Below are 12,487 nucleotides of genomic sequence, written 5' to 3' on the forward strand. Positions count from 1 at the left end.
TCAGCCGCCTTCGACACGGTCTGCCACCGCACACTACGCACACGCCTCCATGACGCCGGGATCCAAGAGAAGGCCCTGGACTGGTCCACCTCCTTCCTCTCCGGCAGAACAGAGAGTCCCCCCCCTTCTGCTCCAAAGCCACCGAGATCATCTGTGGCGTACCCCAGGGCTCATCCCTCAGCCCAAAGCTGTTTAACATCTACATGGCACCACTAGCCCACGTTGCCCGACTGCACGACCTCAACATCATCTCCTATGCCGATGACACCCAGCTGATCCTCTCCCTCACCAAGGACCCCCACACCGCCAAAACCAACCTCCACGAAGGAATGAAAGCCATCGCCGAGTGGGTGAAGAACAGCCGACCGAAGCTGAACTCGGGCAAGATGGAGGTCCTCATCCTCGGCTCCACCCCCTTGGCCTGGGATGACTACTGGTGGCCGACCGCACTGGGAACAGCTCCAACACCCACCGACCACGCACACAACCTAGGGGTCATCCTCGACTCCACCCTCTCCATGACAAAGCAGGTCAACGCCGTCTCCTCCTCCTGCTTCAACAACCTCAGCATGCTCCGCAAGATCTACAAGTGGATCCCCACCGAAATGAGAAGAACGGTCACCCAGGCCCTCGTCAGCAGCAGGTTGGACTACGGAAACGCCCTCTATGCAGGAGCCTCGGCTAAACTCCTGAAACAACTTCAACGCATCCAGAACGCCTCTGCACGCCTGATCCTCAACATCCCTCGCCGCAGCCACATCACACCCCACCTGAGAGACCTGCACTGGCTCCCTGTCAACAAGAGGATAACCTTCAAGCTCCTCACCCACGCACACAAGGCACTCCACAACACCGGACCAGCGTACCTCAACAGACGACTCAGCTTCTACACCTCCACCCGCCAGCTTCGCTCCGCTGACCTCGCCCTCGCCACAGTCCCCCGCATCCAAAGAGCGACCTCTGGCGGCAGATCATTCTCCCAAGACCTGAAACACCCTCCCCATCCACCTACGGCAGACCCAAGACCTGCTGACCTTCAGAAGACTCTTCAAGACCTTGCTTTTCGAGCAGTAGCAGCACCCTCCTCCGCACCTTGAGACCCTCACAGGTAAGTAGTGCGCTTTACAAATGCTATGATTGATTGAATGGAATTCTTATGTTTTTAATTTAATTAGTTTTTTACTGGTGAATGTAAACGTGCATGTACACCCCTTGGTTAACATCAATGTTGCGATATTTCTCACTAACTATGTTCACAACATTCATAGGTATGTTACTATTTATAACCCTTGAAATACCGTCACAAACAGTTGAACACGTGAGGTTCAACAACCGTGGTATTCATGTAACAAGATACACATTGTTTTTACACCGTTTCAACATGGCCGCTGCCATTTTGAACACTAGAGGTTGTCCCGTATCACTGTTTATTACGCAATCACCCAACCATAAGTTAACTTTGTAACAATATGGCAACACATTCTATTTGGACAAGACACTAGAACGTATACGTCAACGCGATCCAGAGAAACACAGCAATACACTGCCACAGAAGGTACAACCGCATGCATGAGCAATTTCAAAGAAGAGCAACCCGGTAATTTACAGGGGTGCACTAGAACCACTCAGTTTGCCCCTCATTGTTCATGGCTACAGCAAAGACCTACGAGCGTACAAGCAATTTTAACTAACAGCGACCCATTAATTCATGCATCAAAGCTCGTCACTCACTATTTGCGGCCAATTATAAAGCATTGCAACCCACTAACGTATGCTGTAATATCACCCAACATAACAGCGCTAGCATTAACACAGTGAATGACCACAGGCAAAAACATGTCGGCACCACAACCCGGACATTATGACAACACATAGAACAGAACCAATGTTTAAGCAGGGTAACTGATTAGTCCTATTCACGCTTTTGTATTATTCAGTAATTTTACCAGTTTCATTTGCATGTTGAATAACGACAACGCACCGATTGATTAGCGCTATCTTTAGACCATTGTTTACACTATGTAATGTCATACAGGACATGTATTGAATGAAGATCAAAGGATGGTTTCCTCATAATATATGTTTAATTTCCATTATAGATATATCCCTGATGTAGGGCTTAATGCCCGAAATGCATTGGATTAATTTATAGATTGATTTATGAAAAACATATCGATTGGGTATATATATACCACACTTCTAATTGATTTATCCAAAAAGGATTGAAAGTAAAATGAATACAATATAAAGACTACAAACTATTTGAGGATTACTTGTTTTCATTACCATATCGAATTTCTTACACTCACCATTGGGTCTTATGATTGTGCCCAGGGGGATTCATTCCAATGTTTTGGGATTGAACTATTATTTAATATGCTATTTCTTACCATTGTTGGCGGAGGCGAGGGCATCACGACCAGCTCGAAACTTCTCTTTTCATGACTAATGTCCCCTCTCAACACTCGGTAATAGTAGTAATTTCCCTATTATGTACTCTGTACACCTGTATATATACTAGCTTGACAATACTGTAGTAGTAAACATTATGGATAAAATATTTTGGCGGACGATATTGAAAATTCAAAATTGTGATAGAATACATGTTCAGAGGGAATCCACATAGTATGCCACCGGAGCAGTCCCCTTAAAGGTATATCTAGGGCTCGTCATGTAGACAAGGCACCGGTATTCGGTATTGTATTTATGATATGAGGACCTTCCCCAATTTGTCTGATGAGGGGAAAGACTGGTACAGTCCTACCAGTGCTTAATTTGTAAAAACAATAAACAATATAACATAAAACTAAAATTTCACGGACCTCTTTATCTCAGTCCCCACTTGACAGATCAGCCCGAACTTTTCCGGGAACTAGCGGAAGTGTGTGAACTTTGTTTTCAAAATTTCATGAAGATTCGTCCAACAGCTGTCAGAAGCCCACAGCTAAGAACATCGGGAGTGCCGCTTCCCAAAAATGAGTGTCATTTGTACTGGGAGATGCACTAGGAGCCTAATGGTAGACGGCATCTGTCCAGTTACCTAGCTTTTGGAGTATAAGCTGCAGTTGTTCTCCGAATTACTGATCATCATTTTGACTCAGACCAACAAGTAAGCTGTTACTTTCTAGTGCATGCAAAGCGTGAAACTACGAGCTGCCCACTTTATTCCTGCACAGGACTAAGGGCCTGATTATGAGTTTGGCAGTCCGAAGGACGACCAAACCCACGGTGGGGGTGTGGCAACTGCCACACCGGCAGTCCAACTGCCACCGCTGGGGATCCATGATCCGTCGGCAGTGGCCCAGCAGTCAGAGGCTCACAATATGCTGGCAGTGCCCCTGAGGCACCGCCAAGCATATCACTAGTTTCCTCATCACCACAGTTTTCATGGCAGTGAGGCCGCCATGAAAAATGCGGTGGTGAGGTAACAGGAGGCTCTACAGGGCTCCCTGTTGCCTCAAGGCCTGGGGATGCATGCGGGGGCACATGGTGTACCCACCTGTGAGCATAAACCCCCTGTTCCTGCACGGCATAGACTGCACAGTCCATGCCATGCAGGAACAGGCTTTGGCACTCCCACGGAGCGGCCTTGCTAAGGCTCACATATGAGCCCAGCCAAAGGACCGCCTGCCAGACCAGCAGAAAACTCTCAATCTGGCTGGTTGTCAGGGGTCAAGTTTGGTGGTGTAGGAATGGAATGGTGGCGTGGCAGCGGCTTGGCAGCTTGCTCTCACACCATCAAACTCGTAATCAGGAACTAGGTCTGAAAGCCCTGTAAAAGGTCTTCTGGACTGCCCTGCTGACTTTTCTGCTTGGAAGTTCCCAGTCAGCTTCGGGAGACCAAAGAACCAAACCAGTGCTGTGAACCTTCGTCAATCCTTTATCAGGAAACTTGAGGTGAGCTACTCAGAAATTACCTCAACATCAATTCATGTTCACAAACATCCACTGAGTCCTTCGAACACCCACCAGAGATCAGGCCATAAGATCTAATACTGCAAAGGACAGATGAGATGGGTGGTGAGTCAGGCTGGCAAATACACTTCATGCTAGGCTAACCTTTTTTGCTACTCCCTGACCCCCAATATGTCTTATGGCCCAGCAAATAGCTGACTGGCCAAACAGTTTGATTCAGATATCCTGGTGGCCTACTCAGAGGTCTGCAAGCTTGGCTTATTTTTTGTGCAGATTTTATGTAGAGCAAACTCAACCCGAAGGTATTGGCTGGAGCGCTTTACATGAGCACCACGGGACACGTTCATTTGTTTGGTACACATGGTGAGAGTAAGTGATTTGTCCAGAATCACAAAATATTGAGTCGACACTGAGACTCAAACCTGGTTCCCCAGTTCCAAAGTGGGCCGCTTTGGCCATTATCCCACATCCTCTCCTTTGTTCTGAACCAGGATGTATCTGTCTCACTGTTCAGTAAACACACCCTCAAACTCTGACACATTGTCCCCTTCCTTTGCAAGAGCGACTCAGATTGCTGTTGAGTGATGTTTGTGTTCTTTTGCTTCAACACCAACTTGCTGCAAAATGATTGCAATGTTTCCTTTGTTAAAGAGTCATGTGTTGCTACCAAGCATGTTCACAAACAGATACTGTTTCCAAACCACGTCAACAGCAACAAAGAACAATCTAACCAAGGAAACATTGTGACAGTATTTTCTGTTTCTGTGTGCTGTGTAACTGTAACATTGGTTGTACCGCATTCGCTGACTTTGTGCCTCTCAGTTTCAGGAATGTTCTGAGCATCACAAATATTACAACACCATGTACGCTTCACAGAGTGACATTGAACAGCCAGGGACCTGGTTTCAATGATGTGTAGTTTGATTACTATTTGCTTCATAGGTTCTTTGTGAGAATTATGTTGTGATTGTCAAGGTTCCTTTTTCCCACCCACAGTTGTGCATTATGTTTTTGTTAATTCTATTTTCTCATCACGGTTTATACTGTGCAGACATTTATTATATTTTCTTGGCTGGAATTTCATACTTTATTGGAACTGAATTAAACTTTGACTGCTCATCTGTGTCTACCCAGACGGTCAAGGAAGGTTACTGATGTCTGCTTCCCATTGTATGTCTTTTTTTTGTGTACCATCGGCATCCTTTCATTTATGGTGTTTAGTTGCCCCTCCCTCCACATGTCCCAAAGACTAATCATGAAAAGTAGTAGAGAATGATTGGTAAAGCCTAGGGTTACTGGCAAATCTAACAGAATCTGTAACTAGCCAAATCCATTATTCTTTAAACAAGAAGTATGTTGATATCCCTGGCTGTTTAAACCTGAATGCAGTGCAGAATGGGTTTTGATCCACAAAGATCTGTAGCTCACTAGCCATTTTGTTTTTGAGATATATAACCATATATGGAAGAGTCCAAACTGGAACTTTTCTGAGGAGATGCTACTGAGTGTTTAAATGATGGTGGCAGTAAATGAGTCACGAGGGTGGCATCACACGCTGTCAGGAAACATTTAGCATACGATTAAAGACTGAAAATGAGTATCCAAGCTGCTACTGGACACAAACCTAATGTTGAACATTTTTTTTGTGTGACTATTATTATTATTATCATGCAATTTTATAGATCGCTCATCTACCCCCTTGGGGATTTTCGGAGCTAGACGTCAGGTGATGGACAGTTAGAACTCACAAATGATCGTCAAAGAGGAACACATTTTCAACTGTTCTGGAAGTGCATTCCAAAATTTGGGGCCCTGATAAGAAAACGTCCATCCTCCCATGAATGAGTGTTTCATTGTCGGGATACAGCACAGTGACAGTTCACTGGAACAAAGAAGGCATGACGAGTGATAAGATTTAACAAATTGCTGCAAGTAATGTGGACGGATGTATGAGAGAGCCCTGCATGCATTTACCCCATATGCCTTTACAACACAGTCACTATCCACTACCCAAACTACGATGTTACCATGTGTTACTTTACCACACAAGTTGTTACAACGACTAGCTTTAGGGGGGGTCCTGGACTTTGGAATAGTATACATTACTATTCCAACTCCAGTCTGTGTATCAGTAGGGAAGATGTTGGATTTAAAATTCAACACCGCCCTAACAACGCGCCCCCTAAAGCAAGTCGTTGTAATGACTTGTGGGGTAAAGTATTAAATGGTAACATGCAGTCAGGGTAGTGACTGTGTTGTAAAGGCAGGTTGTGGTTCTGACTGCAGGGTAAAGAATGTTTCCCAATGTGGCCATCTTCTGATCTTTTCTTCTCTACTGAGAGCCAGTGCAGCTCCCGTAAAAGACCTGCTTTCGAGGTCCATTTCGGATGTCTATAAAGCATCCTCACTGCCGAGTTTTAGACCACCTGCAACCGTCTGGTGGAGGCCCCCTAATAGAGCACACTGCAGTTGTTCAATTTTGACATGATAAGGGCCTGTACCACAGTCCGTTATGCTGGAAATGGGAGTAGCCAGATGATCTTCCCAACCATTTCCAAAAGGCAAAGCAAGTGGAAGCCACCTTCAATACCTGAGGTTCCTGCGACAGCTTATCGTCCGGCAAAAATTCCAGGTGCTTGATCTTGGGGGCTGGATCTTGGAGAGGGTCCAAGATTTTAGCCAATATTGGGAACCCCAAAGGAATAGATTCCTTTCCAGCATCAATAACTCAGTCTTACCTCTGTTAATTTTTAGTGAATATTTTTATCCACTCTATGACCATGCTCAAACAGGAGTTCAAGGCTTTGAGTAGTGGTATTGTGCAGATGACAAGGAGAAGATGACTTGTGTGTCATCTGCATATGAGAATAACGTCAAGCCACAACCTTCCACCAAGTCCACCAGTGGGCGCACATAGATGTTAGATGGCGCTCTGAGGTGGCCGTGGCTGAAACCACCTGAAAAGACTGGTCTTCTAGGAAGGATTTCATCCAAGAAACGGTCATTCCCTGTTTACCCATCTTGGCTAGCCTTTCTACAAACAAGGCATAAGACACAGTATCGAAGGCCGCTCTGAGATCAAGTAAAATTAGTGCGGCAGTCTTGCCTCCATCTAGGAGACATCTAAGATGTTCTGTGACTCCTAGAAGGGCGGATTCGATCATGTGTACCATCCTAAACCCAATTGAGAGGGGTGGAGATACCCTTGTGACTCCACAGAATTGAAGAGTTACCTATTGACAGGCTTTTCCATTAATGTTGCCATGATGGGAAGCATTGAAACTGGTCCATAACTAGACCAATTGTCAGGGTCTAGATTCTCTTTCTTCAAGAGGGGCCAAACGAAGGCCTTTTCCATAAATGTGGAATCTTCTCTTGCATAAGAGAGTTGTTAAAGAGCCCCGCTAGAACTTGCAAAATATCAGGCTCTAAGGAATTAAGCTTGGCCAGAGGTAGAGCATCTTCCGGAGAGCCTGACCTCATTGAAGTCATTAATGATAAGAATACAGGTAGATCCAAAGTGTCCCAGCAATTCAATTAAGGCCCAACTTGTACCAAGGTATGCCCAGTTTAGTCCTTAGTAACAGAAGGACAATCAGACATTCCTTTCTCCTTTGTTAAGAGAAGCCTGGATATCTGCCACCTTTTTAGCAAAGAAACACAACCAGTTACTCACACACACTGCGACAAGACTGGTTGTAATTAAGTCTTGTTGGGATCAGAGAGTTTCTTGACCACTCTGAAAAGAGTCAATTTTGGGTGGTGGTAATTTGGAATGTATAAAATGTGGCATGGGCCACTCTGCAAAGACAATGATAACTTCTCACAGCAGTTTTATTTATGATCTTACTATATGCTAGCCTACAGGATCTCTCCAAACCTTTGCACCTTGACTTATACGCCCTGTAAAGCCTCGGTGAACCAAGGAGCCGGAGGGTGAGATCTGACTGGGCAATGAACTTTGGCTGGCAAAACTATCTTCAGCGCATCCCTCAGCCAGAAATCCATCCTTGGTTGGTCTAACTTAACCACTTGGTTTATTCTATGCAATGCCTTCCTCACTTGACTATTGAGGCCTGAGATATTTAGTCTCAACCATATCCTAGACTTGATGTAGGACCTCCCCGCCCCTACTCTGGCCAGGACCTACCATGCATGGAATGAAAAGGGTACCGTGCAGTGGCCTGACCATCGTAATGACACTGGAGGAGCTAATTCCAGTGATTTGATAATGGCAGAAATTGGGTCCACCAGATGTCCTGCTTTGTGTGTGGGTACAGAGTTAGCTAGATTAAGATTAAGTACTCTGAAGTCCTCAATCAGAGTGCGACCAAGACCACATACATTGCCCTCAAAGTGGGTATTCAGGTCACCCAGCAATATGAAATTGGAGGATCTAGGGATCTGTGGGACCAGGAAGTAATGAACACCAATTTCCAGCACTATGTGGTGAAACTCTGCCAAAAAGGAGTTTTGAATGGATAAAATACAGATTTTGCCATAGTTAGGTCTCAAGGCATGTTTGGATAGTGTATATCAGGTTGCTGCAACCAGGTACCTAAAGGATTGTTCCCTTGTGGAGGTTTTGGAGACGTACATTATTCGAAGAAGGTTTTGGGTGCCTGCAGCATCGGTTGAGATTTGTAATGAAGTGCTATCTTCGGTCTTTGATGTATTGTAGAACATTTTTAGGTCTCGCCTACGCAGCATGCATGCGCTGCATAGGCAAAGAGACCTAATGCAACCGCTTCGGCTTTTCAGCCGAAAACGTGCACGCATTCCATTGCCTTCAATGGCAACGCGTGCACATGTGGCGATTACCTTTGCGGAGCGAGCTTGACACCATATGTTTGTAATTAACTTACAAACACATGGTGCCCCTGGCTCGCTCCCGCAAGGGAAAGCTTTGTGTGCTGTTGCACCCACCCCTCCCACTTTTAGCATGAGGCGCGCATGCGCTTGTTCACATTTCTAACGTTATTTGGCAACCTTTTTTTTTTTTAGCAGAAGTGCGCTACACTGCTGAAACCTGTATTAGAACATGAATACATTGTATACATTAAAGTCACATAAGTCCACTGACACCAGCGCATTGTGCGCTGGTGAACTGATAGCGCTGTCAAGGCAGTAATGCTCTAACAACCATAGAATTATTTAGTCACTTTGCTCACGTGAGTGCGACTGCGCGTGCCGGAAACACTGTACATTAAACCATTTTATCGTAGACGTTTCATTATTTGTATTCCATGAGAAAGTACTGCTCCGAGTTACTGTAACATACTTCCTGGTATTAAAATATTTCAATACATTTCCTATCTTAAGACCTGTTCAATCCGTCGCCTTTAATCAGTATATTTGAAAAAAGAAATGATTGTGCCCCTAAATGCAACCTTTGCCTTTTAATGTTGCTAGTTTCAAGAGTGTAATTACACAAGCTCCGTTGTAGACATGTAGGCTATCGTGCTGTAGTGCAATTCATTATTGATGATGTTTTTTGCAGTGGTTGCTTTCAGTTGCCAATCCTGCCTTATCAACAAGCATTGGCATAGCCAATAGGTCTCGCCTTTGGGACCATATAAGTGTTTAGCCATGCAACAGTTGATGTTGTTGCACCAAGGATATTATGCTCCATAACTAAATACTTATAAGGTCCCAAAGGCGAGACCTATTGGCTATGCCAATGCTTGTTCTACAAGACTTTCTGCACAATTGTGAAAGGTTTTCAGCTGATTCATGCAATATATATCTTTAACTGTGAATGTGTAACTTGTAATGTCACACTACTCCTGTTCTCCTATTATCTGTTCCATGATTCTGTCTTCTGCAGTGACTGTTGTCTGGAACGTGCTATCCCCTTTTCTAACTCACATTATTTCTATACAGATTTCTCAATTTCTTTCTTTCTTTTTTTCACAGCCTCCCTCAAGTTGCTCCCCTCAACTTCACCCCCACATACAAATGATAAGATGTCCACTTTCGCTTAAGTTCTTAATCCTATCAGCTTAGCGTTTTTCTAAGTATACCCACGCTTTTTGCAGATTGGCAGTTGATGCACACCCCATGCCCTGTAGAAGATGAGACAGGAACACCCAAGTTCCCCTGGAGCGTAAAGGACCAGGCCTTACCAAACAGCAAATACTCTGCCACTTGTTAGGGTAGAGGAACAAAATTAATAAATGAACATGCCCTTTGTTCTCACCGCCACTGATCATTCACTCTCTCTCATTTCATAAGGTGGCTTAATATCTCTCTATCTTAAGCACTCTTCTGTTTTCCTTTCAGAGTTAATGGCGCAATTTTGAACGGTTATGAGGAAGATGTTGGAAATCGTACCTCATTCTACTTCTTCTCCACCAACACTATGATGAATTCCTTGAGTGCCTATGGACGTGACGGATTCAAACGCATTCCTCAATCCAAGGTAAAAAAGTGAGGACCCTAAGACATTCGGTAATAGAATTCCATATGCATTTTTAATGAGACTGTGCCTGATCTTTTTACTCTTCCTCTTTATAGTTTATCTATGGGTGTGGTCCAAGACTTGATCATAAGTTTTAGGAAATGGATCCACAATAACATTCCCTGCTTTCCAAAGAAGCAGATATCCATTCGATATTACAGCCAGAATTGGACCTTCTGGCTTAGAGCAATCAGGCAGGAGTATATAGCAGTGACATTTTGCTGAAGAATAGATTTCAAACCCTTGGCAATCGTGCATTCTAGTTCGAAATTTGGGTTGTATGTGATGACCAGTGGGAGCTGATCTTGGGCCTTGTTTGCCTTGTATTTCAAGATGTTGCTCTTGGCAATCTTTGGTTGTATCACTGTATCACAGGATCTCTGGTCTTTTACATTTAGTTCTGCTTTGCTGTCTCAGAGCAGATCTACCCTACCAGTGCAAAAGGCCCAAAACATGACAAACTGTGCAGAACATCTCCTACATACATCCTTAGAGTCTTACATGATGTGGACTGGGTTTATTACTGATTTTCTCTAACACTATTGGCAAGCCAGAGCAGTACATGGCTTACTCAATAAGCTAATGTGCACTACAAATGCAGAAGATGCAGAAATATCACCAAATAATGCTACTCATTCAGTTGGTGCTTTTCTTTGTAAAATAACAAGCAATTTATTATACACACAGCTAAATATTACACACAACATTCAGATATACACAGGAAGACCGCACCCTCTAGTCACTTTCTAGCCAGAATTCTGGGTTCAAATGTCGTTATCATCCCTAGGCACGAAGCACTATAATTCTGTCAAGGTAAGGTAATGGGAATGCTTTTTAAAATGTTAAAAGGCCTTCCAAGTACTTACCCTTTAAACCTACACTTCGATCTACTGACCACGGTAACCAAATGCGCATGCATGCTTAGCCTTCTACAATTCAGCTCATTAGCCACATGCTACAGCCGCAGTTACTTCAATTAGGGCTCTAACAGTGTGTTTCATGGGGTTGAGGGGGGAACAAGTGGGGTGCAACAGATTCAAAGGTTGTCAGATGTTACCAGCCTTCTGTACCTTCGCAGAGGAGTCTCACTGGCCCCAACCAAGTCCAATATCCAAAATGCCAAGATCAGCCATCTTAACACGCAGATCAAGCGGGCAACGTCAGGTGCCAAGTACTGGAGATTCACCCAGTGTGGTGGGAGCCCACAACATTGGATAACTAGAAGTAGTCCCTGCACATACACGAGGAAAACTGATATTTATGTTGAAAATGATAGTATATTCCCAACTGCCAACTGCATATTTTAAAACCCCATGGGTTGGGAAGGTGATGTGATTGACCTGGTAGAATTCTTAACCCCACTACATTGTCACAATTGACTTTGTGAATACATGGTGTAATACTACTTGTTAGACCTGGCATCATTGGCGCGGGTCTCCCTTCCTCTTTTCGCTTCCTATCTTTTGTGTTGGCTGGATTTAGATGCTCTGGGCGCTGTGCGAATGCTCCCTGCGTAAAGATGACTGTATGAATTGGGATTAATTGGCTCGTTTGGTTTACCTGTCAGTCCCTAATATAAGTGCACTGTGTGTGCCCAGGGCTGGTAGACCAAATACTGCTGGTGGGCCTGCAGCGCTGATTTGCGCTACCCACTGAAGCAGCTTTTAAAGTATGTCTGTGTAGCATGTTCTAATAGCGAGTTACCCTCCATTTCACTGTTTACTATTGTGAGGCTATCCGTTCTCATAGACCAGAATGGGCAGTCTGAGCATTACATTCCATAATCCTACCTGCCCCCAGGAACCTGATAGGAAATTCAAATTTGATATGTTTAAGCTAAGGACATTGAGCTACATCTTTTAGTAAGGATCATTTGCATATCCCGTGTTCGAAAATGCCTCTTCTAGAAACTAGGTATTTTCTTGCCTAAGCTTTCCTGTGGGCTTTGCTAGTATGTGTACTGGCCGTCTGGTTTTGGAGGAGCAGGGCCAGCTGGGTCAGACCTGGCTGAGGAGAGAGATCGGCATTCAGAGCATGGGGAGGGGTGACTCTTTGATTTGAGCAGGGCCGTGCCTGGCAAGGTGAATGATGGCTCCACCTTCCACTGGGCGT

General features: G+C 44.6%; 1 protein-coding gene across 1 annotated transcript in view; it reads left to right on the plus strand.

Annotated features, from left to right (window-relative positions):
- LOC146810406 (alpha-N-acetylgalactosaminide alpha-2,6-sialyltransferase 2-like) overlaps positions 1-12,487 on the plus strand; it is a 547,614-nt gene that overhangs the window by 427,826 nt on the left and 107,301 nt on the right. Inside the window, exon 5 of the mRNA XM_085614424.1 lies at positions 10,198-10,336. Coding sequence (XP_085470550.1) covers positions 10,198-10,336 — 139 coding nt within the window. The remainder of the gene's footprint in view (positions 1-10,197; positions 10,337-12,487) is intronic.

Source organism: Triturus cristatus, chromosome 7 (assembly GCF_964204655.1).
Source record: "Triturus cristatus chromosome 7, aTriCri1.1, whole genome shotgun sequence".
NCBI lineage: Eukaryota > Metazoa > Chordata > Amphibia > Caudata > Salamandridae > Triturus > Triturus cristatus.